The 26,350-nt window shown below is 40.7% G+C and overlaps 1 protein-coding gene across 1 annotated transcript in view; it reads right to left on the bottom strand.

The window, feature by feature from the left end:
* chrna6 (cholinergic receptor, nicotinic, alpha 6) overlaps window positions 1–25,144 on the bottom strand; it is a 30,862-nt gene extending 5,718 nt beyond the window's left edge. The window contains exons 1-6 of the mRNA XM_037765643.1: window positions 24,791–25,144; window positions 12,043–12,182; window positions 9,980–10,024; window positions 6,277–6,386; window positions 3,746–3,953; window positions 1,725–2,336 (exon numbers count right to left, since the gene is read on the bottom strand). Of these exons, the coding sequence (XP_037621571.1) occupies window positions 1,725–2,336; window positions 3,746–3,953; window positions 6,277–6,386; window positions 9,980–10,024; window positions 12,043–12,182; window positions 24,791–24,848 (1,173 nt within the window). The 5' untranslated portion in view covers window positions 24,849–25,144. The remainder of the gene's footprint in view (window positions 1–1,724; window positions 2,337–3,745; window positions 3,954–6,276; window positions 6,387–9,979; window positions 10,025–12,042; window positions 12,183–24,790) is intronic.
* Window positions 25,145–26,350: the final 1,206 nt, after the last annotated feature.

Raw genomic sequence — 26,350 nt, 5'->3', positions numbered from 1 at the left:
CCAGAACAAGCTCGGTATTTAAGGAGCTGTCTGTATACGTTCGGGAGAGTTCTCTCATTATTCGGCTGGAGGCTCTCCAAGTAACTTGTTACTTGTTTACAATACTGAACTTATTGTAATAAATTTGTTATACAACTAAGACAGTGTCGGCGGAGTTTCTCTTCAAACATCTTCAACTGCATCACCACAGAAGATACATCACTCTCAGTGTTGATCATAAAGAACATATTGGATCACACTGTAGATACATTGTGTGTGCGAACTTTGTTCAAATTCTTTACCAGTAGAGAAAAGTTTTTTTAGTGGATTCACCTGGCAGTACATGCAGGAAGTGAGTAGCTAGATCCCAAAGGGTTTTTTAGAAGAGCACTCGAAGATGTAAGACTGTTGTGTGGTCTGACAAGCAGGCTATCGAATGGTTAGAAACACTTGTTGGTGGAGGTAATCCAAGGTTTGCATCCCAGAAGGAGGAATATATTTTATACAGAAATATGTTTTGAGTATTACTATAGGACACGGTTCAGTTGCTTCCCCTACAGTAGCTGCTCTTCACTGCTCAAAATCAATGACCAGTATGATTGTTCCCTGTCCCACAGCTGAAACACACTTGATGTCTTTCAGGGTTGCAGCTGCAGAATTAAGTCAAAGCTATAGTGTACTAGTCGAAGCCCACCTGCCTCCTCATTATCATCAATCAACCCGGTCTCACTCCCAACTCGTCAAATACTGCCGATTGGTCAGCGCCCCTCGGCATCAGAAAGCGACACACGGAGGCACCTTTAAGTGACGGTATGTGACGAACCAGGCTTTCAACTAACTCCAGTGTAAACCCATTTGACGGTCGGAGAAAGTGATGTAGTATTAATAGCGTGAAAGTCTGCCAAGGATGGGCGGGAGCGGTGGTGGATGGGTTAAACAAACACAAGACTTTCAACCACGAGACCGGTGTTCGTGTCCCATGTGAAACTAAAAATAAAGTTGATTTATTTTGTCAGGTGAGTCATTAGTCACGTGACTCGTCGGTATCGCCAGTCCCGTGAGTTACGTGAGTCATTACTATCGTCAGTCTTGTTAGTTTCGTGAACCTAAACCTAACTTCCTGTGAAAACCTTCCTGTTTCTTTTGAAATGACACTACGCATGTAACAAGTGTATATTGACACACTGGCCCTGGTCTGTCAAAAAGTAACACAAGAGGGGTACCCCATGCGTCGGTCTTTGAACTCTGAGGGGCACTGACCAAGCGGCCGGATTTGACGAGTTGGGAGTGAGAATGTGTTGCATTGATAGAAGCTCTCAAACATTTGATAGCTGTGGAAGTAAACTGACTTTAAACATGTAGATGTACAATATGGTGTAGATTATGGATTCTTAATGGGCCAGTCTACTGGACATTCACACCCACTTCACGCCATGATTGGCCAGCTGTGTGGAGGTGAGACAGGAGTCAGGGTTGGAACTTCTCTGTAGCTCTCTTTCTTTATTCTCAACTAATTTTGTCTTTTCATGTGGACAACTGATTGCAAAACGATAAAGGCTCTCCAGGAGAGACTGTCTGAAAATGTGGAATATTCAATAACATACAGTAATTGTTAGCTGTCTGAACTGTGCCTAGTGTGGTAGTGCCCCAAAATGTCTGTGGTTTATATAACAGGTCCAGACATGACACTTGGTTTCAGAGCCTTGCTCAAGTGGACTAGATGTTTTGGGATGGGGACGTCTTACCTGCATTAAGCTATTCTTTCTTTTCTTCCCTCCTTTCCCTCCTCCGCCTCCTCCTCCCCCTCCAGCTCCTCCTGCCTCCCCACTGCTGTCCAACCCCCCAGCCTTGCTGTCTTCGTCAATCGGTCTCCGCATCAGCATAATCCTCGGCAGCACTTTGAGAAACACCGAGCGCACCCAATCCGGCATAGTGTGGGTCATTGGCGTGCGGTAGTGTACGTTGAGCACGAACACGGTGATGACGATGCTGAGTGTGACGAAGATCATTGTAAAGAGCAGGTACTCTCCAATGAGCGGGATGACCAGCGACGTGGAGGGGATGGTCTCGGTGATAACGAGCAGGAACACAGTGAGGGAGAGCAGGACGGAGATACAGAGCGTGACCTTCTCTCCACAGTCGGACGGGAGATAGAAAACCAGCACTGTGAGGAAAGAGATGAGGAGGCAGGGGATGATGAGGTTGATGGTGTAGAAGAGTGGCAGGCGCCGAATGTAGAAGGAGTAGGTGATGTCTGGGTAGATCTCCTCACAACAGTTGTACTTGATGTCATGCTTGTAGCCCGGAGCGTCAATGATTTCCCATTCGCCGCTCTCCCAGAAGTCTTTCAGGTTCACCTAGGTGACAGATAAAGATCTTTAAATCAAATCATGCAGTAATTTAATACTAGAACAACATTAAAGGTTAACTTACCATTCTTAAAAAGGCACCTGCCAGTACAATACATACTGTACAAGGCTCATGGTATTGGTTTTTACCTGATGAATATGGATTTGTTAGAATGAGCAAAACAAATTAAAACTGATTTTCACCTGTGGTTTCATGTCAGCATGCACCTACAATACTATACTATAAGTTGCTGCAAGATAGTAGTATTTTACGTTTCTGGGGTCTCATTCAATACTATACTATAAGTTGCTACAAAGAGAAGCTGATCACTATAGTTTACAGTAAATAAGGCCATCTTGCGATGTTTACAAGTCTTACAGAAAATCTTACAGTAATAGGAAGTGAAGAGGAAAATTAGGTGAAAATGCAAGTGCAGCCACCGATGTAGGTAAGCAAAAACGCCAAATTGTTAAAACTTAAAAAGGGTTGTGTTCCAAATCTTACTTTAAAATTTAAATTTCGATCATTTAATTCTTCTGAAAAAAAATATGTAAAAAGAATGATTGAAACGGGTCAAGCTTCAATAAACGCTGGATCCTACAGATCCCATAATGCAACTCAGTAACATCTTTCACTAGATCCTCCTTGCTCCCTAAATACCACTTCTTTCAAACTCCATGCCCCAAGTCTATGACGCAGGGTTTTTTCTTACTCATGGTAACCCTATAACGACATCACCATGACATCATCAGGGGTATTTTCTCAGACTTTAGACAGCTCCTAAAGTCCGCACCTCCTTTGGTTGTCACTCAGTCCAGTTTGCCGCTCCTAGTGACTGGAACGAGTTGCAAAAGATGCTAAATTGCCACACTTTCAATGACTCATCACAAGCGATAGTTTCTGATCACTGCACCTGCTTTTTGAATTCTCTGGAACACAGTACATACGTAGATCTCTATTGTTGTACTGTATATGCTGTATATATTGTGATGTTTTAATTTTTCTAATGTCGTTTTATTGCACTGGTTGTATCTAGGGTCTAATGTTGACTTGCCTTCTGTCGCTGCCTCTTCTCTTGGCCAGGTCATCATTGTAAATGAGAATTGGTTCACAATTGACTTATCTGGTTAAATAAAGGTAAAATAAATAAATAAGAAAGCTCCCTCCAGAGTTACAGAAGACATTGTATAACTGTTTTCACAGACTGAGTAGTGCTGTAATCTGACCTTTGTGTGTAAATTCGGTGGAGTTACCCTTTAATAAAAAACAAAAATAATGATCCATACAGTAAATGCATGCAGTATCTAAATGGATGGGTGTATGCAGTGCTTTTCTTGTGGGTAGAACAGAAAGAAAGAATGGAATTGGTAAATAGTTGATAGTTACGCCAGACTTAGACACAGTCACAAACACTGACCTTAGACCCAATAAGTACCAGGTCAATCTTGGCTTTGTCATAGGTCCAGGAGCCAAACTTCATGGAGCAGTTCTGATAGTCGAAGGGGAAGTAGGTGATGTCCATGGGGCAGGAGGATTTGAAAATGGCTGGAGGAACCCAGGTGATGGTACCATCAAACTTCAGCAGAGCCTTGGTCTTATCCTCCACCAGGAAATCCCCTACAGCACTGTATATGACGTGTATATGTGTGTGTGTGTATATGTGTGTGTCATCAAGCAGAAGCAGTCCCATGGAGAGGATATGAGAAGATATGATACAAGCATAAGTGGGTTTTGAATAGGACACAAAGGTTAGAGGGAGGCAGAGACGTCAAACAATGAGAAGAAAGGCGAGGAGAAAATGAAAGCGAGGAACAAAAGAGAGGGGAGAAGATAAAAACGTGAGGTTATGGAGGTAAGAAAGAGAGGATTAGGATTAAAAGACAGAGGACAATGAAACTGAATTACACGTTATTGTGAAATACAAAATTGCCTATTGTAAGTAGAAATGGTTTTGAAAGACTAGAACAGAGCACAAACTGACCCTGAACATTACACTATCACATTGACATATTTCAGTATAATTACAGTACAGTCTGTTGCACGGTGCAGCAGCAAGAGGTATAAAAGACATTCGGGCTACAAGGAATTTGGACATTGATGTAATATTTCAGCCTGTTGTCATTCCAAGGGCATCAAATACCGTTGGCGTTCAATTATGCCACACAAGGCACCCTTTAGCGCCAGTATGCGATGCAACTGGCTTACAATTAACAATGTAAACCCAATATCATTTTTTTTTGTTGCTAAATGCTCCACTATGTTCCCCAGCTAGTCACTAGCTGTGTCTGTCTACCGTTTGGTGCAGAATAGGTGACATACAGTGGATTTATCAGAGCTTTTTTTTTTTTTGCTGAAAACAGCTGCCTGCTGGAAACAAGGTTGCTGAGAGCTGTGAAAGTGAACCAAAGCAGTAAGTTGCGGCTGAAAGAAGTTAAAAAAAAACTCCAGAGAACTGAGAGAAACTCTCTGGTGTTAAAGCCAGACACTTTCCCCCCTGACCTTTCCTTAAAGGTCAAGTGTGTAGGATTTAGTGGCATCTTTTGGCGAGGTTGCAGATTGCAATCAACTGAATACCCCTCAACTCACTCCTCCCTTTCCAAGTGTGTCAGAGAGCTACGGTGGCCTTCAGGTAACGTAAAAACATGAAAGGCCCTCTCTAGAGCCAGTGTTTGGTTTGTCCATTCTGGGCTACTGTAGAAACATGGCGGAGCAAAATCACAGACGGTTATGGCTAGAAAGGATCCGTCCTGTGTAAATATGACGTCACGTTCTCGCTGTAATCGGAACAACTCCGGAAAACAACTCGGAAGGGATCGGATGCCCTTTATGGGGGGAGAAGACTGTTGTAATAATGTTGTAAACAGACGAAATCATGCAGGTTCACTAGAAACTCCTGCAGATCACTTCAGCGGGGCCGCTGGCAGCGACCAGCCAGATCAGACCCAGTCGCAGTCGAAGCTTCGGTGGGAGGTGGAGAGTTCGGCGCCTGGCAGAAGCGGCTCCTCCTCCCGGCCAAGAGCCGAACTTCACCTCGCTGCTCCACCGGTCCCCTCAGGTAGCCAACACAGACTTTATGCTGCTGGAGGCCCAGGCCATACTGCTGGGCCCGCTGGAGGGAAGAGAGGAACTGGAGAACCAGAACAAGGACTGTGCGGGGCAGACTGTCAGACCCTGATGCAGTAAAAAAATGTGGTTTTCTAAAGGGACTCTGGTGCTCGGAAACACTACCGATTTTGTCTGTAGGGACCGCCAAAATCAACACAAAATGACAATAAAATGAAATGAAAATTAAGATAATAAAAGTTAACCTCAATCTTGAACTTGCTTCATGATTTCATTACACAACTAGAACCTTAATCTAAAACAAATTACACACTGCATTTAAATTAGCATGTAAAAATGTCAAATAGAACTGCAAATGCAACCTTCCTACAAGTGTAGAGGTACAGAATGCCTGCTGAAGGTAAATACATGAACCAGACTCTCGCGAACACATACAAACTCTCACGAGAGCTTTACACAAGACAGGTCCTTTCTAGCCATAACCATGACGGACTCCATGAAGAGGACCCGCTCCCTATGTAGATATGAAGGGTTCATTCTAAGGTAACGAAAACACAATGATTTTAGTTTCGGGTGATTATACACTAATGAAAAAATAGTCGTGAATTTGATATTCCGTTTTTGCTAATAGATCCCCTGAAATCCTACACATTGGACCTTTTAAGGGGATTTTCAGCAGTATACTATGATGCTACAAACAACAGTATTACAGTCAGTCAGTCAGTATTCGCAAGGTCACTTGTCAGGAAAACGTGAACAAAAGTTGTTTTAAGTTGATATTAAGTTAATGCTGCTATTTTTCTGGTATCTCAAATCTAATAATGATTGCAATAAGAGTGAACAAGCTAATGATAATGATAATGGTAATGATGGTGACAGTCTCACTTGTTGTAGAGCACAATGTCGGGTCTCCAGATTTTGTTTGATGGAACTCTAATGAATTCAATCCCGTCGAACTCCATTGGTATCCATCGCAGCTTGTAGTCATTCCAAATCTGAAAGCGAAGAAAAGAAAACATTGAGAGCGTGTTGGGGAGCCAACCATCTGTTTTGTATTTTGCATTGTACACTGCAGACAGTATTAGTCACTGGAGACATTCTCCTTCATGAGGATATTTTGAAATGCATATTCATACTGGAGGCAGAACTTCCTTTGATGTTTTAATGTGAAGCCAAATCAGGATAATGTTGCAAAGAAATCTAATGTTTATCGACAGAAACATGAGTGCTTTTTCACAGAAAATCAAGCCAACATGTATTTGTTTGATGCAGTTCCTCCTGGTAATAGAGCCACAATGCTTCAGTAAGTAAATAATAACACATCCACAATACATCTGAATAAGGAGCAGCTCAGAGAGAAGGGTAAATAGTATGAGTAAATAGCTCACTGACAGACACTGACTGCATTCACTTGCTATTCTGTCAACATACCTGCAGGTAACATTTCATGAGCCGTAGAGCCATTAGTCTTGGCTATTTGCACGTCATTCGAGATGAATGCATTCATTAGCAAAGCGGATTAATATCCAGTTATGACCTGGGAGCTGTTTAATTAACCACTTCATGCTACACTGACTTTTTCATTTATCTTTCCAGGGACTTTACAACATGATTGGCTGGAGATGTAATTCCTGATAGGTCGAGGTGTATGGATTATTGTTTACAACATATAAATTGTTTTACATTTACTTTCTATGATCATGACAGCAATGACAATAACATACAGTGAGTCATTTTTGTTAAATGTAACAACAATCAACAAAGTGACAATGAGTTTTTTACAAATGAATAAACTTAAACAGATTTTTGGTACAGACTCAGTTAGGGACTGTTCAAAAATATTGGGGAAGCGGAGCAAAAGGGCATTATTATTAATATTAATATTAATATTATTATTGACATGCGTGGTGCGTTTCTGGCATAATGAGGCAGAAATGCATAAAGAAATGTAAAAAGAAATCAGTAAAGAAATGTATACAGAAAAAAATATGTTTGGAGCAATAAATAAGGGGTGAAATGCAAAGGGAAAACTGTGCAGGAATAATATATACTGTATATATATACATATATATATATATATATATATATATATATATATATATAAATAAATGCACAAATGAATACAAAATAAAGCACAAATAAATAAATAAATAATAAATGCAAAAATAAAGAAATACATTTAAAATGAATAAAAGAAATACATAAATAAATAAATAAATAAAAGGGAAAATTAATGAAGCATAATTAAATAGGGAATTGATACAAGGATAAAATAATAAAGAAGAAATATCAATTCATGACACATTTTATCAATTAATTAATGGCTACAAGTATTTTTTATATTATTTTTGCTACATTTAATGACATTTATTTATTTATTGAGTCCTTTATTTATTCATTGATTTATTTTTGATTTTGTCATGTTCCGTCCTTAAAGATATTTTGCCTCTCTCAGTTATAAATAGTGAAACAAGTTGCACCAATACTATATAATTTATTACTTTGAGATACCATGGTGAGAGGGCCTGACTCGTGAGCTTTTGTCTGAATCTCTGCTGAGAAATAGAACAACCAATCATAAGTTGTTTATTTCCTGTGTACTAATTTATTTTTATACATACATACATATATATCACATTTTTTATTTATGTATATTGCCTTCTTATTAATTTAATTTAGGTAGAGATATTCATACTTGTATTTATTTAATTTCCTAACAACATTTAATTGTCTTTTTTTATTAATACAATTATGACCCTGCAATTCTTAAAAAAATAATAAAACATGAGGTTCAGCCCTCCTCCCCACCCCAGTAATTTTCATACAGTCCCTTAGCGTACATGATCAGTATTGACGGGCTTATGAGGGATAAAAGAAGAAGTAAAATGACAAAACAAACAGAAATAACAGACATGGAATAAAAGAGGATACAGGATAAAGAGCAGAAATAGAAAATATAGAAAAAAATATTCTTCATAATTAGAGCAAGGAGGCAGAGAAATTATTCTTACGTTCTGCCTCCTCTGTGTTGCGAGCACCCAGATCCACAGAGTTCACATCATATACAACGGCTGTCTGCAGTTGTACAGTATTTAGTACTGTTTGAAATTAACTTTGCTTATGTCTTTCATAAAAGTAGTCAATGGAGCCTGAAGTGAGCACATTTAGAAACTCTGTATGCTGTTACAGAAGGAATCCCCTGCAGTGTTACTGCAGAACAGATGTAATAAATTCATCAAGGGGGGGCTTTCTAAAATGGCAAACACTATAAACCCAATGGCTGCGATTCAAAGTCTTTATCAGTGACTGTGGTGTTGACACAGCTTCTCATTAGTGGTGCCTTGTTATAAATAAACAGCTCAGCCATTACAAACAACAAATACGATCCGCCTTTACAGGCCTTTCAATGCATTTTAATTCGAGAGCTCAGAGATCACAGTATCATCGTATCCACCATTGAATTGCATCAGCATCCAACAGCTGTTCGGCCGCAATTAGTCATTGATTTAAAAAGGACAATTTCTTTAATGCTTACTATAAACTGCAGCTTAAATTATACTCTTTTGTTTTTCAAAGAGAAATACAGATTTAGTACGATGAAAAGGAAGGAGGAAAAAAAGAAAAGAATTAAAGCGGTAGCAGGAAAGTAGCAGTTTGTAGGACAGAGACGAAATGTGTTATTTGGGAGAATAGCTTGCTGTAGGAGGTCAGGAGTTCAGCCTCCTTGGCTATAGATCTGCAGAGAGACAGAGCGTGACTGACCATAATGCTACCATTGATCAATAGCTAATTGCATTCAAATGTCTATCTGAGACATCCTTGTTTTCTTGTTCACTTGTCTCATCTTCTTTCTTTTTGACGTGTTTAACATTTCAGTGATGTATGACATCCACACACACACACACACATGAACACAGCAGGGGGAGAAGCAGAGTGTGGCATCTCATATTGATGTCTGCTTAGTATGTATAGGTATGTGATAACATACATGACCCCTCCTCAGTCTTCACTTACCTCTGTCTCTGTAGACCCCAAGAGGGGGTCAGGTCACTGAAATAGTTAATAAAGGTTGTGTGCGATGGATATGGTGTGTGTGTGTATGTGAAGCTGACATGAAATAGGAGAGGCTCTTCAGCAACCCGGTGAGTAAGGCGTGTATATGTCTATGAAGCAACTATAGCAGCTTCCCCCCTGATGACATCACGCACGTCGTCTGTCGGGGACCGACGTGTAGTCTGTCGCGTCTCTCGGCCAAGTCACAACAAGAATTTATGACTCTCAATCACCTAATTGATTGTATATTACTCATGTTGTAGGGACATAAATCTGTTCACACAGTCACATTGTGGGGACTTGCCTTTCTTTTGGAGACAAAATGCACGTCCCCATAACGTAAATCATTACATATTAGAGTGAAGGCATGGTTTTAAGGTTATGGAAAAGGTTAGGATTAGGCAAGTAGCAGTTATGGTTAGGGTAAAGGAAAGTCTTCAGGAAATGAATGTAACTCAATGTAATGTCCTCTAAAGTGATGGAAACACTACATGTGTGTGTGGGTGTGTGTTTGTGTGTGTATGAATGTACTCACATGTCTGAGCCATAAATTTGTTTCCATGATCTGATTCACTTCATCCTGCAGAGACAAGAAGGAGAAGGAAGAGAAATTAGCTACCAGTACGGTGTGTGTGTGTGTGTGTGTCTGAGTGTATTGTACCTTTAAGATAATATGGAAAAGGGAAACATTGATTGAATGCTAGTGAAGATATAACATTATTACTTACTTAGTATTTTTACATCAAAGTCTAATGACCTTTGTATCAGACACAAGAATTTAACAGTTTGATTGACAGCATTTTCAAAAAAAAAGAAATGGAATTCGTCCTCTAATCTTTGTCCTCTAGAGCTGGAGTTGATTGACTGAAAAGGTCGACTGTGAGTAAGTTAATAATAGATGGAGAGGTTACAGATGTCACTTCCTCTCCACCTCTCTCTGTGACCCCTATTCACTTTGATTTGCACTCCTGTGATTCAAAGAATTCCACATGAACCACACACAGAAATGCATCAGCCACATACGAGCAGATATACGTGAAAATGTGTGCACTGACACACACACATATTGTGACACATCCACACACTCACCTTTAGATTAATCTCACCTTGCCGAGCAAGCCGATATAGCTACATATCAGTCCAGTTTGAAAAAGGCTCCTGCAGGCAATTTTCTCCTAATCTGAGGATTTCCATTCTGAGCTGAAAACCTATTTTCACCGGGGGATATGCAGCAACAACCCCAACCATCCCCCCACCCGCATGAAACTTAACATTGCCAAAGCAAAACAGCAGCGTATAACAGCACTGTGTGACATTTTTGGAATCCGTGAAATTGAACAGACTAAATAAAGACTGCATTCACTTTCTGCTTTCGCTTCTCTTGTTCCGCAGCTTATCTGCTGCTTTTTCTGTATCAAAAGGTAGGAAATATGATCAAGATGCTCATATGAAGACGGCTCTCAATTCACACAGACTCTTATATACTGTTGAGAGGACGTTATTAGTGAAACAACATGGTTATATTCACCTTTGCTCACACACACTTATAAACGAGACATACACAGAAAGGTATGAACCACACATTCTCACCCCCCCAACTTGTCAGATATCTCCGCTTGGTCAGTGCCCCTCGGCATCGGAGACCGATGCAGGGGGTACCCCTCTTGCGTTAATTTTGGACGGAACAGGGACATGGTGTCAATAAACACTCATTACATGCATAGTGTCCTTTCAAAATAAACTTCCGTTTTCACAGGAAGTTAGGTTTAGGCAACACAACCACTTAATTAGTGTTAAGCAACGGTCGTGGTTGACATTAACTTCACTGACTAGCGATTCATGTAACTCACGGGACTAACGATACTAACGACTCACGTGACAAACGCCACATGTGACTAGCGACTTACGGGACTGACGATACTAATGACTCCAAGCCTCACAGGACTGACGATATTAACAACTCACAGGACTGACGATAGTAACGACTCATGTGATTAATAACTCACGTGACTCGCAGGACTGATGATACTAATGACTCATGTGACTAACGACTTACAGGATTGACGATACTGACGATACTAACGACTCACGCGACTAACGACTCACGGGACTCACGGGACTGACAATACTAACGACTCATATGACTCACGTGACTCACGGGGCTGACGATACTAACGACTCATGGGAATAATGACTCACATGACTCACGCGACTAACAATATTAACGACTCACGTGCCTCACAGGACTGACAATATTAACAACTCACAGGACTGACGATAGTAATGACTCACGCGACTAAGGACTCACGGGACTGACGATACTAACGACTCATATGACTCACGTGACTAATGGGACTGACGATACTAACGACTCACGTGACTCACGTGGCTGATGATACCGGCGAGTCACGTGATGTCGGTTTCCGATGTCGAGGGGCGCTGCCCAATTTGCGGTATTTGAGGAGTTGGGAGTGAGACCAGGTTGGTATGAAATGAATGTAGAAAGGTGCTTAAAACACCTTTGGCATCATGAGTCTTAACAAGCTTTGTGTTATGATTAGAATATCTACTGTGTGCGTGTTTGGGTGTAAAGCTTACAACTTTGACCAGCTGCGAGATGGAGACCTCAAACTCCACAGTGACGGGATCAGAGACATTCTCCACTGGTCTGATAAACTGGTTATATCTTCTGAACAGTTTCCTGAAGAGCCGGTCCTCTGCCTTGGATGAAAAGCAGTCTGGACAGACAGAAAGGGAGAGGGGAGTGACAAAGAGGAGAGGGGCAGACAGAGTGATCAGTGACTGGATGAGTGAATGTGAACAAGAAGAAAGGAAGTGACTTAAAGAAAAAGAAGTAAAAAAAAATGCAACAATTTCAGTAGAAATATAATCTTCTCTAAGAAGTCATAGATTTTCAATCACAGAACTGTGAGAAAAATAGACATCAGCCTCTTCCAGTTTTGATGCAATGTCACATCATCAATAAGTCTTTTGAGTTTGTAGATGAATCGTCTGTATAAAAGTCTCTGAGGATTATAGCTCCTCTGCTTAGATCATCCGAATTAAAAGTCTGCTTTGAACAAGTCTGTGACATGAGTTAACTTTTAGGGTATTTCTTTGTGGGATTGGGCCGCTCACAGCATTGAAAATTGTCATGTAAGGAAGCACAAAGCAGCCATGTCCACTCTGAACGATATATGGGTAATCATATATGGTCTTTTATTCTAATTTCCTTTAGGATCATTGGTTCACTGCTTCATTTTAGTCCAAACAGTCTTTGTCATGACTGGAAACCGAATTCATTAAATGAATTGAGCACCACTGCAATCCACTTGCAGTAGGAGTATCACTTTAAAAGCCCCAAGAATAATGCTGTCTGCTTATTTAGGTAGTGTTATGGGCAGGTGGTATATTACTATATCCAAGATATCCTAGAATAGAGTTTCATTTAAGCTCAAATAAAAAAATAAATCTAAATAGACATAGATCAGAGTGACAAGCATGTCTTCTTCTCTAGGAAGGTGCTGGCAGCTGAGGGGATTCATCCTGTATGAGTTCACAATTTACTACCTAAATTTAGGTTGGTTGGACTGCGGCTTAAGTGCTATATACATATCTAAAATATGAAGGGCCTTATTTACTAATTATCCAGGAAGGAGCCTGGAAGGCCTGAGGTACAACATCAGCATGTCTACCAAGTGAAAAATGCACGGCAAGCTATTTTAACTTAGTGCAGAGGAGTTGAAGACTGTAGCCTGAGGACAGGAGATAAAGTGTTGAAAGTTTTTTGTTTTTTTCCAGTGCAGGTGAGGAATCGAGTTGCGAGACGAGCTGCTGGTTCCGATGGTGTTTTTCCCCATTCTGTATTCCCATTTATTTTCCGATATCCTTAGCGTTACTGAAACATTGCACTCTCTCCAACTGTAGCAAATTCAGAACACGTCCCATAGTTGCTAAATTTATCCAAAATTGACTCTAAATCAAAAGTGAATTAATTTAAAGTAATCCTTAAGATGATCAAACTCCATTTTTGATACTATTAATGGTCAGCCTTTTGTCACCAATAGCCATTCAGTATATTAACAGTAAGTAATTACCTCTTTATGTAGTCATTTTTCACTTTTAGTTGCAGTCATTCCCACCCCAGTTTAAATTACCTTCCTACGTACGAGGGATTTACAGGAAACGGTGTTACTGTTTGAAATTTAATCTCATTGATATCAGCCTTTACTGTTCACACTCTTACAGGCTAGTCTCATACACTGTTTGTAGCTACAGGCCTACCTATGAAAAGTAAAGCACTGTAATCCATGTACATGTATATCCCAAGAAATCAATTTGTGTGTAATCAACGTAATCGTGAACCAGGAAATATAAAGAGTAGCGAACGCCGCGTAGGGAGGAGGTCAGGGTGGATGGGTGGGTCAAAAAATACCGGACATTCACCAAGGAGATCAGCGTTCGTGTCCCGTGTGAAACCAGAAGTCAAAGTTGATTTATTTGTCACGTAAATTACGTACTTATGTTATGCCACTTTTAGAGTTATTTTAAGCCAAACCATGATCTTTTCCTAAACCTAACAAAGTAGTTTTATTGCCTAAACTTAAGGAAGTCATTTCCTGTGTAGACGGAAATTTATTTTGAAAAGACTGTATGCATGTAATGAGACGAAATTGCCACGTGTTGCTGGACATTCATCGGGAAACGAACGAAAAAGGTAGAATAACTTTTTCGGAACATATCATACAACAGAGCTATATTAAGTTACTGCTAATGCTAACCAAACATCTTCTGCTGCCGATGCTTCACATTAAAAGCATTATACATCCAGTTTGTGGTGTCCACAATCGTTTATAAAAAAAATTAAAAAATGCATTTATAATACAAGACACCGATCATTTTCTGCAACTTTTTGATAGCGGGTCAAATATTATATGAAACAGTAATGAAACAATAAAGAATAGCCACAGCTGCTACCAATTTACTGTGCTCTGCTGTTGTATGGAGAACTACTCGTGCCATGTGCAGTATGAAATCAAATCATGGTTGCTCATGGTATGATGGAAAAAGGGCAATTATTGACGACTTCTTTATTAAAACAAGTGAGTTTGTTTGGCTGCACTGTGATCTGTAGTATTAAACCACACTTTATGTTACCATGGTAACCTCAGATGTTGCCAAATCACCCGGGACTGAAATCTGTAGGATTAAAACTTTAAATGAAACTCTCACTTTACCGGCGTGTGTTGGTTGTGTAAGCCACGAACGTTTTCAAAGTCAACCGTATCAAAGCGACGAGTTGTAAGTTCCCCACACAGTTTGCTGCCTTGAGGCCAACTGAGTCACAACAATGAAAAACTGCTACCGTTTGTGAAGGTGATCACCCGCTCCTCCTCCTTCAAGACCCCCCCAGTGCTCCTAGTTCTCACGCGGAAACCCTGCTCACTCCCCATTACCCTCTATAAATATCTCCTAGATCAATATCACATTCTTCTCTGCTGAGCAGCTCTCAAGGTTGTTGGATAGAGGAGAGGGTGCAGGAGAAGGCTGGATTAGAGAGGAATCACGCAATTGTCGATTTAAGACTGTTTTAAGGGTGCTCAAGCTTACCTAAATTTCATCTCAGCAACCCAAAAAAATAATTCTGAAACCCTCTGAGACCTGTGGGATTGCCGGTGATCCCGGCCGACATTACTGTCTTGAAGAGGCTGTAGCGGATCAGTCGTAAGGGAAGGTATTGGTATCACATGAAACTAGAAAACTAAATAATAAATAATGCTCCAAATTTAGGCAAACATTTTGGTGAGGGAAAACTGGCAATTTTCAAAGAGGTCCCTTGACCTCTCATCTCAAGACATAAAGACATTTCCACCATAACTTCATGTAGAAAAAGGCAGAAATTGGTACATAAAAATTCACCAGAATGCAGGAAATTAAGTGTTTGTCCTGGGGGAGGACCCCCAGGCCCACCGCTTGATATGTGTCCCCCCCAAATGTTGAATTGAAAACAATGCCCTTGACTTGACATGTCACACTGTCATTAGGGTCTGAGCCCCCTAAGGTCTGATCCTAGAAAGATACAAAGAAATAGGGAGGTACAGGAGTCCTGAAATACGGAAATGAGTTAGTATTTTAGCACTTCCGGTTCCCTCGTCTGGAAGTCAGGTTTTTTTTTTAATGGGTTTTTTAGTTAGATACCTGAAATAAGGTCTGTGATTAACACAAGCTGAAGAGATTTTAACATTTTGTTATATAAAATACGTCAGTAAATATCCCACTCGTGAATTTTGAAGCCTTTATGTGTCTTAAAAAGTGGCAAAATGAAAATACTAAACGCCATCACGCCGACTCGTCCACCTTTACTGCCTCGTTGTGTATACTCACACTCATGTGACCGTGGTGCAGTTCGTTTATAGCCTAACGTTAGCTTTTTACTTTTGCCAATTTCATTTACACTTCAAAAATTATAAAAGTGGTGTTCTTTTGTGAAGATTATTTTACAGAACAGAACATGTAAGTATCAAATGTGTTTGCCACAGAGCTTATTTTCTGCAATAATCCAAAACCCAATGGAAAAATCACATTGGCTTTTTGTCGAGAGAACCAGGGCGATGTTAACTTCCTGGTTGGCCTACAAAAACACGTCATCCCTGGAGCACTCTATACAGGCAGCAGTAAGACAAAGATGATGTCTACTATTAAGTACTTTGCAGAACTTATGTCATCTCAAAAACACCAGCAGAGTTTGCCCTGAGGTATTTCTGTTGTTTCCCCCAAAGCTGTTTTTAAATACTATCATTTGACTAAAACCAGCCAAACTGAATTTGGGATAGATGAGAGAAAATTATCTTAATTAAAATGGACTTTTTTAGAGAAGGCCTTGAAATCCTAATGATGAAACACTGCTGACCCTATTACATCAAGATCCTTTCCTCAAAGGCTAGAGATAACCCTGTTCATGAAGACAACAACGGCATCTGATCCATGTTTGGCAAAAAAAGGAAATATTCCAACACACAATGTTGACAGTAGTATTTTTGAACAAGAAATAAAATAGAATGGAAGAGAGGAAGGAAGGATGAAAGAAAGGTCACTTTAATTAGAAGGTAAAAGAAAAGACGAGATGGACTAATGGTGGACTACTGTCATGGTGCTTCTTCTACTTGTTGGCATAATTAAAAGGCAGAGCTTCTCTCAAGTCCACTGACTAAACCAGCTCTTTGATCAGAACAGGACACACACACACACACACACACACACACACACACACACACACATGTGCACACACACATTTAACATGGTCAGATGCATTTCACTTTGAAAATCATGAAAAGAACCAATTATGACAGAAAATGAGCCACGGGTTCTACCCACTTTTATCTGAATTTGTCACATTTCCTCTCTCTCTCTCTCTCTCTCTCTCTCCGTGTTTTCTAATTATTACTCTACCAATCTCACTCGCCAGTTTTGTCACGGTTAAGCAGGCAGGTGGACCCAAATTCAGAAGCAACATGAACTGAACTGAAAAATAATTATTTATTACAAGACCTTGGTTAAAACTGAACTATAATTAAAAAAAAGAAGTTATTTTTATAAAACTGTCATATATCCTGACAGTAGTGGACGAGACAAGTAATCTGTGAAATCCTCTGCCTCCTCCTATAGTGCTCCTGATGGCATCTGCAAGATTTCACAGACCAGAGGAAAACAACCAATCAGAGCCGAGCTGGAGATTGCCGTCTCTGAGCAGCTGTCAATCACAAAAAAAAAAGGTCAAACTAGGCAGCGCTGATCCAATATGAATCAATATTCTGTTACTGTAATGCCTATTTCTTGCCTCAAATGTTTTCAGTAACATCTTGTAGTGTACTGTCTAACTGTAAAATTAGAAAGTTTGTGACCCGGCAGCCATGTTGAGATCAGTTGAGGAAATACCAAGCACCGCCCACCAGCCAGAGCAAACTTTCCCATTTTACAGCTAAACAGTACACTACAAGATGTTTTTGAAAACATTTTATAGGCATTACAATAACAGAATATTGATTCATATTTGATCAGCGCTGCCTAGTTTGACCGTTTGATCGGAGTTTGTTATTGATTGACAGCTGCCTCCGCTGAATGAACAGCCAATAGGAACGCTCTCTCTCTGAAATGATCTATGATTGGCCAAAGTCTCCCGTCACGGGGTACATATTTTAAGGCCTGAAAACAGAGCCATGAGGAGGTGCAGAAGTCTAGTTTTCTCTCAGAACACTTGAATTACAATATGCTGAAAAGTTATTATGGAATTTTTGCCCAATGATGCCAACAATATTGTGCCTACTGCAGGTTTAAGTGGAATTCCGCCATCATTATTTTATTATTTACACCTGTCATTTTCCTGCGACTAAATATCAGACTGTCTTTTGTGACAATTGTGTTATGTTTGTGAAATTTCATTTAAAAATCTCTGGGTTTACATCTTCATTAAACAGAATTTTGATAAAGTGTCAGGTCAGATGTGTCGACCATATTTCCTATTACCTGTGGCATATATCAGCAAGCTAACGCTAGTTTTGTCAGGTGATTCTGTTAGCTAAGCAACAGATACACCGGGAAGTTAAATATTTAGTAACAACTAATCTCGACGTAAGAACTTGTTTATATGGTGCAAGTTACCTGCTTTAATTTAGTGATGCGTAAATCTCCACTTACACACTCACTTCATAACTAGGATTAATTTGAAGAACAGCTGGTGCGACTGGCTCCTGATCAGCATCTGTCATTACTGTAAGTCGTGTTTTATATGGATTAGAAGTTTAGAGTCATATGGTTATAATTTTAGCAACTAATTTTGTACTATGTCTGTAATGTCAAGCATGTAAAAGCTGTGTCCTGCCAGTGTTTCCTTCCTGACCACTGCATAAACATAAACATGCTTACTGACTACCTCTGTCCAAACATAATGATAATTCAAACATGAGAAGCAGTCTGATATGTCTTTTGACATTACTGTATAGTGTTTAGTTGAGCTTATCTTTTCAATCTTTTAAAACAAAGCGCAGAAAACAATAAATAAGCCAGCTGCAGCTTATGATAGTGGAAAGAAGAGGAGTTTGTGATTACGGTAAACTCAGGAGCATGTACAGTTACTCAAACGTACAGTATCAATTATTCAAATAGCTGTGCGGAATCTGTCAAAAACCACTTAGAAAGCAAGTTAGTTAAAATATAGATCCCGTGAGATATTTAATGCACCCAAGACAAGAGGGTCGGAGGTCAACTTGCATACTGTAGAAAAAATGAGGACTTTGATGAAGAGCGAGTGTGAGGAGAAGGAAAGGAAGAGGGAAAGGGGAGAGGGTGAAGGACAGATACTGAGTGATGGAGAAGAAGAGACCATTTTATGAGAGGATACTGTTAGAGAGCCATTTAGCCTTCATTCTCCCCTGAGCATGCAAATGCTTTTAAAGGAGAGAGAGAGAGGAAGAGAGGGAGGAAAAAGAGACGGGGGTAAAGGAGAAAGTGCATTTTTACTTTTACATCTCCATCATGCACAATACTTGTATGGTAATCACTGTATGAAAGAGTAATGGCTTCTTTACGATGAGCTGAAATGCTCGTGCTGTTTGTTTTCCTTTTGTGCCAATAAAGCTGAGTTGAAATGAGCTGAAGTCAACTGACAGAGATTAAAGGGGTTGGTGGGGGGGGAGAAGAGAGAGGGAGAGAGACGGCAGAAAAGACAGAGATAAAACTGGGTAAGATGAAGTGGAAAGCTGATGACAGCAAAAGAACCTGAGAGATTTGTGAGTGGGAAAGTGTGGAGACAGGTGCAAAGAGCCAGGGAAGATAGGATAGTGGAGCAGGGATAGGACTGTCCAGTAAATGGAACAGGAAAAAGATGCGATGCATGTGACAGCAGAATGCTCTTCCTCATCAAAACAACTTCCTTTCATTTTTCTTTTCTTTCATTCTGTCTTTTTTTTTTTCCAGCAGATATAAGCACTAATATAGGTGTAATACGGTGCTATTAAAAGCCTCATGACATTCACAGAAGACCGCACACGTATCTGCGCACTCACACATTTTTCACACACAAAGAAAATTAAATTTCTTTCCATGTTCAAAATGAGCAGATCAAATAGGAATTGCACATCTTTCCCCTCAAGGCGCGTTCCCCAAAAAGTGGGTTACATGAATTTGAATGTGTTTCATGTGCTGTAAGACCTTTGGAGTTCAATATCTCAACAGTGGCTTTCTCATCCATAAATGTACATTTTTGTAGTGATTGGGTGCAAATGAGACCCTGAAGTGGCTATAGCCTTCTCTCTGGGGTTCAGGAAATGTCATCTTAACCTTGAGATGAGACAGAGTGAGAAGAATTGGGCGTTGACAATGTGTCTACTTTGGGATAGTACACATATTATGGTACACTAAATATGCTATTATGAAAAGTGTTGAAACCAGTAAAACGTGTTGGCATGTATGTTCAAAAAATTATTCAAATATCTCTTTGCTGTTGACTGACACCGTGTGTGTGTATTGTGGAAGTGAAGAAGACCCTCCAAACGTAATGCGTTCAGATAAACCGGTGAAATCTAATGATATGTTGGGTGTTTCAGGAAAACACCTCTGTGAAGCGAGTACTGCAGTGTGAGGTGTTCTCGACACATTTATGTGTGACTCAGTTTGTGTTTAGCCACGCCCCCTCTGCTCTGTGTTCTGCTCTATAAATGTTACTGTGATATAAGCCTTGTTACCACGCAGCTACACACACACACATCACCACAGTTCACTGACCGGATCATCAGTCATGCATTCAAAGCGCATTACGAGAGCTGCTTCTATTTGAAAACAAGGGACAGCATCATGAATATACCTACAGGCTGAGGTAACACATTAGTAGTAGCACATTTTGAAACCACCAGAAGCGACAAATATACTGTATGTATGTGTACAAGCTATTCACTCTTTGTCTTTTCATGTATTTTGAAGGCACTAAGGACCTCTATGTGCATGTGCAGATGTGTATGAGGCTAAAATTGTAGCTTAAGGTCACATTAGCCTTGTGTTCGCCAAAATTCCACCCCAAAAAAGGATGTGATGTCACAGTTCTGGTGTGGGTAATGGTTGATTGTATTCAGTTAGAGTCAACAATGAACCTAACCTGTATGTCTTTGGACTGTGGGAGGAAGCCAGAGAACCTGGAGAAATCCCACGCTAACACGGGGAGAACATGCAAACTCCACACAGAAGGGCCACCAAGCCGGGTTTGAACCTGCGACCCTCTTGCTGTGTGGCGACAGTGCTAACCAATTTACAAATCCTTCCTTCAACAAAACCCTCAAAATGAATAAGATGTTTCACTGTATTATTAAATTACTATATTTTATTAAATCAACTTTCTTTAATGAATAAAACTCGTCAGCTAAACGGCAACAAATATGGATTGAAATAGAATATTTTGTTAGATTAAAACATGTTTTAGAAATGATTACATTAATCTTTTTCCAATGACTTTAGGACATGACAATGCTCTGGAGTTATTGGAAATGTTTGAATCACACGAGTCGGAAACAATCCTGCACAACCACCACTGGAATCTAATTCTACAAATAGTATAATACTAATAATATTAGTCTGATCTTTACCTGCAAGAAATACTGGGTTTAATCAGAATGTGGCCTACAAAGTAGCAAAAATATATCTTTTTAAATAGTTTTATATACAAACTTTTGTATAAATAATCCAGTAAGTGTGTTATTATGATTTTAGTTATACATGTGCAAATCTAATTTTAACAACCTCCGAGCAGACAAATCCTGGCACACCCCCTGTGATCTTTGGCTCCCCCCTGAGGGGGCCCCAAACCCCAAGTTGGGAACCACTGATCTAGAATGACTTCTCCAAACATAGTTTTTACTGGCCGAATAAACCAGAAATGTGACATCCCTATTGCACAGAGGTCATGGGAGGAGGTACAAAGCACAGGAGTTTTACAACCCTGACAGTTAATGTCCAGCATGTTAGGTTTAAATTAAAACGAATTTGTGGTTAAAATCAGCGTTCATTTTTTTCACACTTTAACCAAGATTATGGTCTTTCTTTAACATTAACCAGGTGCTTTGGTTGGCCTGAACATAACCAGAAAATTGTGAATCATGTTTTAGTTGCCATTAGTGGATACTGCAGGCAAAACAAAGATTTGAAGAATGTAACATTTTTCCCATAAGGTCAGTATTACCATTATATTCAATATAAATGCTTCCTCATTATGTCGATGTTGTGCTGAAAAAGTAACCCTATAGCGACTTTACATTTCTTACAAAATACATGTATTAATGCCAGTTTGGGTTGCTTATCTTGTGATTGTGTAAAAACACCTTTAAAAGTAAGCAGTACATTTGTAAGTAGTCTTAAATTTATGAAGTGATCTGTGAATGTGTGCTCAGATTTGTGATTATGTAAAACGTCTTAGAATTGTAAGTGTACTCAAATTTGGAAGTGGTCTCAGATTTGTGAATTTGTAAAATGATCAGATTTGTGAGAGCACTTGAATTTATAATGATGTGAAACAATTGGTTACTCTGAAATTTGAAAATCTAAATTAAACATACCACTCCAAACTTCATCACACAAAGAAGTCCTCCGCAGCGGAGTAAATGTTTGGAAGATATCAGCTACAGTCCAGCAAGCTGACCACCCAGTCAATACCAGTAACCTCAAGATGGTTCCACTTACTTCCCAGAAGGCTCTTTGTCTTTAGTTTTGTGTCTGAGTACACACTTACATGTGCAGATTGAGACTCGGGTTCACGACTTTTCCACAAACACTTACAAATGATTTAAGTACAAACTTGGCTTCTGAAAATGCAGAGAACAAGAGGGTGAGAGAAACACACACACACACACACACACACACACACACGCATAGACACGCACACTCAGACACCTCGGAGCCAACAGGGTCATGCATGGAATGAAGTATGTGTTGTGGTGCCTGATAAACCATAAAAGAGCCTCTCTGCCACCTTGCATAGATCAGATAGCTGCTATTTGTGCCCTTGGAGCAAATGTTTACGTTCCTGCTTTGAAATGCCGCGGCATAATTACCGTCCCTGCATCTCTTCCACAGAGTGGCTCCGGGTCACATCCAGGCTCTACGCCTCAGCTGCGGTCACTGATTAAGTCTGGGTGCATTTCAATAATACCAAATCCCTCCTTCCTTCTCTATTCCTTCCTTTCCTTCCTTCCTTTCTTCCTTCCCCCCTCCCATCGCCTGTCCTCCTTCCTTCCTTTAATTTTTTCTTTCTCCCTCTATCTCTCTCATCCTTCCCTCCTTCCTTCCCTCCTTCCTTCCTCCCCCTGTCTGTCCTCTTTCCTTCCATAAATCTTGTCTTCTCCCTCTATCCCTCTCATCCTTCCCCCTTCCTTTCCATCCTCCCCCCTCCCCCTGCCTGTCCACCTTCCTCCCATTAATCGTTGCTTTCTCCCTTCGTCCCTCTTTTCCTTCCTTCCTTCCTTCCTTCCTCCCTTCCTCCCTTCCTCCCCCCTCCACTGCCTGTCCTCCTTCCTCTTATTAATCTTTTCTTACTCCCTCTATCCCTCTCTCCCTTCCCTCCTCCTTCCTTCCTTGCTCCCCCTGTCTGTCCTCCTTCCTCCCATTAATCTTGTCTTTCTTTCCCTGTATCCTTCTTCCTTCCTTCCTTTATTCCTCCCCGTCTGTCCTCCTTCCTTCTATTAATCTTTTCTTTCTCCCTCTAGCTCTCTCATCCTTCCCTCCTTCCTTCCCTCCTTCTTTCCTCCCCCTGTCTGTCCTCTTTCCTTCCATAAATCTTGTCTTCTCCCTCTATCCCTCTCATCCTTCCCCCTTCCTTTCCATCCTCCCACCTCCCCCTGCCTGTCCACCTTCCTCCCATTAATCTTTGCTTTCTCCCTTTGTCCCTCTTTTCCTTCCTTCCTTCCTTCCTTCCTCCCTTCTTCCCTTCCTCCCCTCTCCACTGCCTGTCCTCCTTCCTCTTATTAATCTTTTCTTACTCCCTTTATCCCTCTCTCTCTTCCCTCCTCCTTCCTTCCTTGCTCCCCCTCCCTGTCCTCCATCCTCCCATTAATCCTGTCTTTCTCCCCCTGTCCCTTTATTCCTTACTTCCTTCCGTTCCTTCATTCCTCCCCGTCTGTCCTCCTTCCTTCTATTAATCTGGTCATTCTCCCCCTGTCCCTTTCTTCCTTCCTTTCTTCCTTCCTTTCTTCCTTCCTTCCTTCCTGCCTTCCTTCCTTCCTTCCTTTATTCCTCCCTGTCTGTCCTCCTTCCTTCTATTAATCTCTTCTTTCTCCCTCTATCCCTCTCATCTTTCCCTCCATCCTTTCCTTCCTTCCTCCCCCCTCCCCCCTACCTTTCCTCCTCCCTCCCATTAATCTGGTCTTTCTCCCCCTGTCCCTTCCTTCCTTCCTTCCTTCCTTCCTTCCTTCATTCCTCCCTGTCTGTCCTCCTTCCTTCTATTAATCTCTTCTTTCTCCCTCTATCCCTCTCATCCTCACTCTAAAGCTCTAAAAATATACTTCTATCTTTTCACAAAGAAGAACAGGAGCAAACACACTAATACAGAGTCAACACAACTTTTAATCACAGCCTAATTGGGGGGAAAACAAAATAAGGTTATCAGACCTTTCCAAAGACGCGCATGGCAATGAGAGAGGTTATTATCAGATGCCTGCAGACGGCCAATCTTCCCTGTCTGCCTGATACCCGCCTATCTGCCCTCTGCTCTGTCTGAATAATACAATGTTGGCACAGGCCCTGTATAACCCTACACTCTCTCTCTCTCACCAGCCGACAACAGGGAAACAGATCCGGTAAACAAATTCTAATCTGTTTTGGTTTCCTGAAATCACGACTCAACAAAACAACATTTGCATTCATCAAAATTCATTTTTCCGGATTTCTTCCGCATTTCATTTTGTTGTGGCCTAGTTAACACGAAACCAAGTCATGGATGAGGATTAAGACACTTTCATGTCGAGAGAAAGAGAGGGAAACATTTGAAATAACTTTGGACGCTTTTTTAACGACTGTTATTTCATTTTCAAAACTATAATGAAACTGAAAAAGTTAAGAGACTGATCGATGCTCTAATAGCTCTAACGGCTGCTGCACTACTTTGGCTTTTACGCACGGTACAGAAACTCCACTCCACTGAAAGATTGAGACAAAGTTATTGAAAAGCGTCTAATTGAACCATCATACAATCTCCAAGTTACTCCAGGCACTGACGCGCAGACCTCACACACCTTATCATCTCATATTATTCATCCGAAAGCATCAAATCTACATTATATGTGCGCCTACCTTGGATATAAATCCCACTTACCTTGCGCCATCAAACCCACGAGAAGAAGCAGCAAACTCCATCTCTCCGCCGGCTGCATCACTCCCCCCGTGTCGCTTGAGGATCCTCTTCACTTTCTTTCCTGAAGGAAACTCTGTCGGTTCAATCGATGCGAGCAAAAAGAAAATAATAATAATGCGTAATGGCACAAAAAAAAAAACGCGCGTCTCTCCCCTGGTGCCGTCTGTCTCGTTGTGCCGGTGCGCTCCTTCCTTCCTTTCTTCCTTCCTGATCTGATCCGAACTTGACTTGGTTCGTCCCTCCCTCCTATGAGCGCAAAAAGCTCCCCTCTGGCGCATCCATACGGACTCCACACGGGGAGGGAAACACTTTGCTCTGTAGGATAATAGGCGTCATTTCATTCCGTGGATGACTGGAAGAGAGAAAATGCATCTATAAACACATTAAAGCCTATATCCAGGAGAGAATGCTTGGCACTGGTGTCTAGTAACTAAAAGCAAGTGTTGCATTCATCATGGTGTAGTTTTCTTTAGGTTTAAACAGAGGAAATATCGCGTAAAATCATCACACTCAAATGCAGCTTCATTTGTGTGTGCCAAATGAGGTCAATAATCACAATAATAATAAAAAGATAATGTCTGACTTAATTACATGTAGGCAGTCTCTCCGCTTTTATACCCAGATCTCCAGCTGGTAGAAAGTTTTGGTGTGATGATAAATGCAGGACTGAATGACGTGTGTGGAGACAGCAAAAGCATTGATTTCAGCACCACGGACAGCGCCACTGGCTTTCAGCGACAGAGAGCTGTCCATGGTGCTGAACTCAGCTGCGTCCTTAACGTGCACCTACTTTATTTAGAAGGATTGTTTTCATATATTGTTAGCATTTTACACCATTCTTTTACATTCTGATTTTGAAAAACATTATGTCAGTGTAAACTGATGGGGTAAAGCGCAATCTTTGCATCACTTCAGACTGTTTGCGTTGCTAAATCCCAGATTATAGAGTGTTTTCGGCATGCTGTGTCTTTCCCCCGCCACTGAACTGCAGCACCGCGCTGTGCTGAGCTGAGGAGGAAAGTTCAGCTGCTCCGAAGCAGCATCGTTTCTGTCTCATTGGGAAGCGCTACTGCTCGTACAGTATTATGGTTACATGCTCCCCAGGTGCCTCCAGATTGCGCTGATTATGTTTTAATTTTAGCCCGAGATTTGCCACGCTTGGTTTGACGTCATCAAACAAAGTAATTAAGGCAGTAATGCTTAGCTGAGCTGAACTGAACCGAGCCGGCACAAAAACCTTCATCAGTGGGTGGGTAGAATGTGAACGAGACACAACAACTGGGAGGATGTGACCTGGGAGAGAGAGAGAGAGAGAGAGAGAGAGAGAGAGAGAGAGTGACACACACACGGGCATATTTCTGTTGACATGATGAATTGGAAATGGTAGTTTGGCTTCATGTGGTGAACTCTTGTCTTGTCATCACAACCCAACAAGTTCTGTTTAACTTCATGAATTATTTTATTGTTCCATTTTGTTTTAATTGTTCTTATACCAGCAGTGGCAGACAATCAGACCATAAT

Source organism: Sebastes umbrosus, chromosome 3, assembly GCF_015220745.1.
Source record: "Sebastes umbrosus isolate fSebUmb1 chromosome 3, fSebUmb1.pri, whole genome shotgun sequence".
In the NCBI taxonomy this organism is placed as follows: Eukaryota; Metazoa; Chordata; class Actinopteri; order Perciformes; family Sebastidae; genus Sebastes; species Sebastes umbrosus.
Note: the sequence above shows the minus strand (reverse complement) of the source record. Positions and strands in the feature narration are given on the sequence as shown.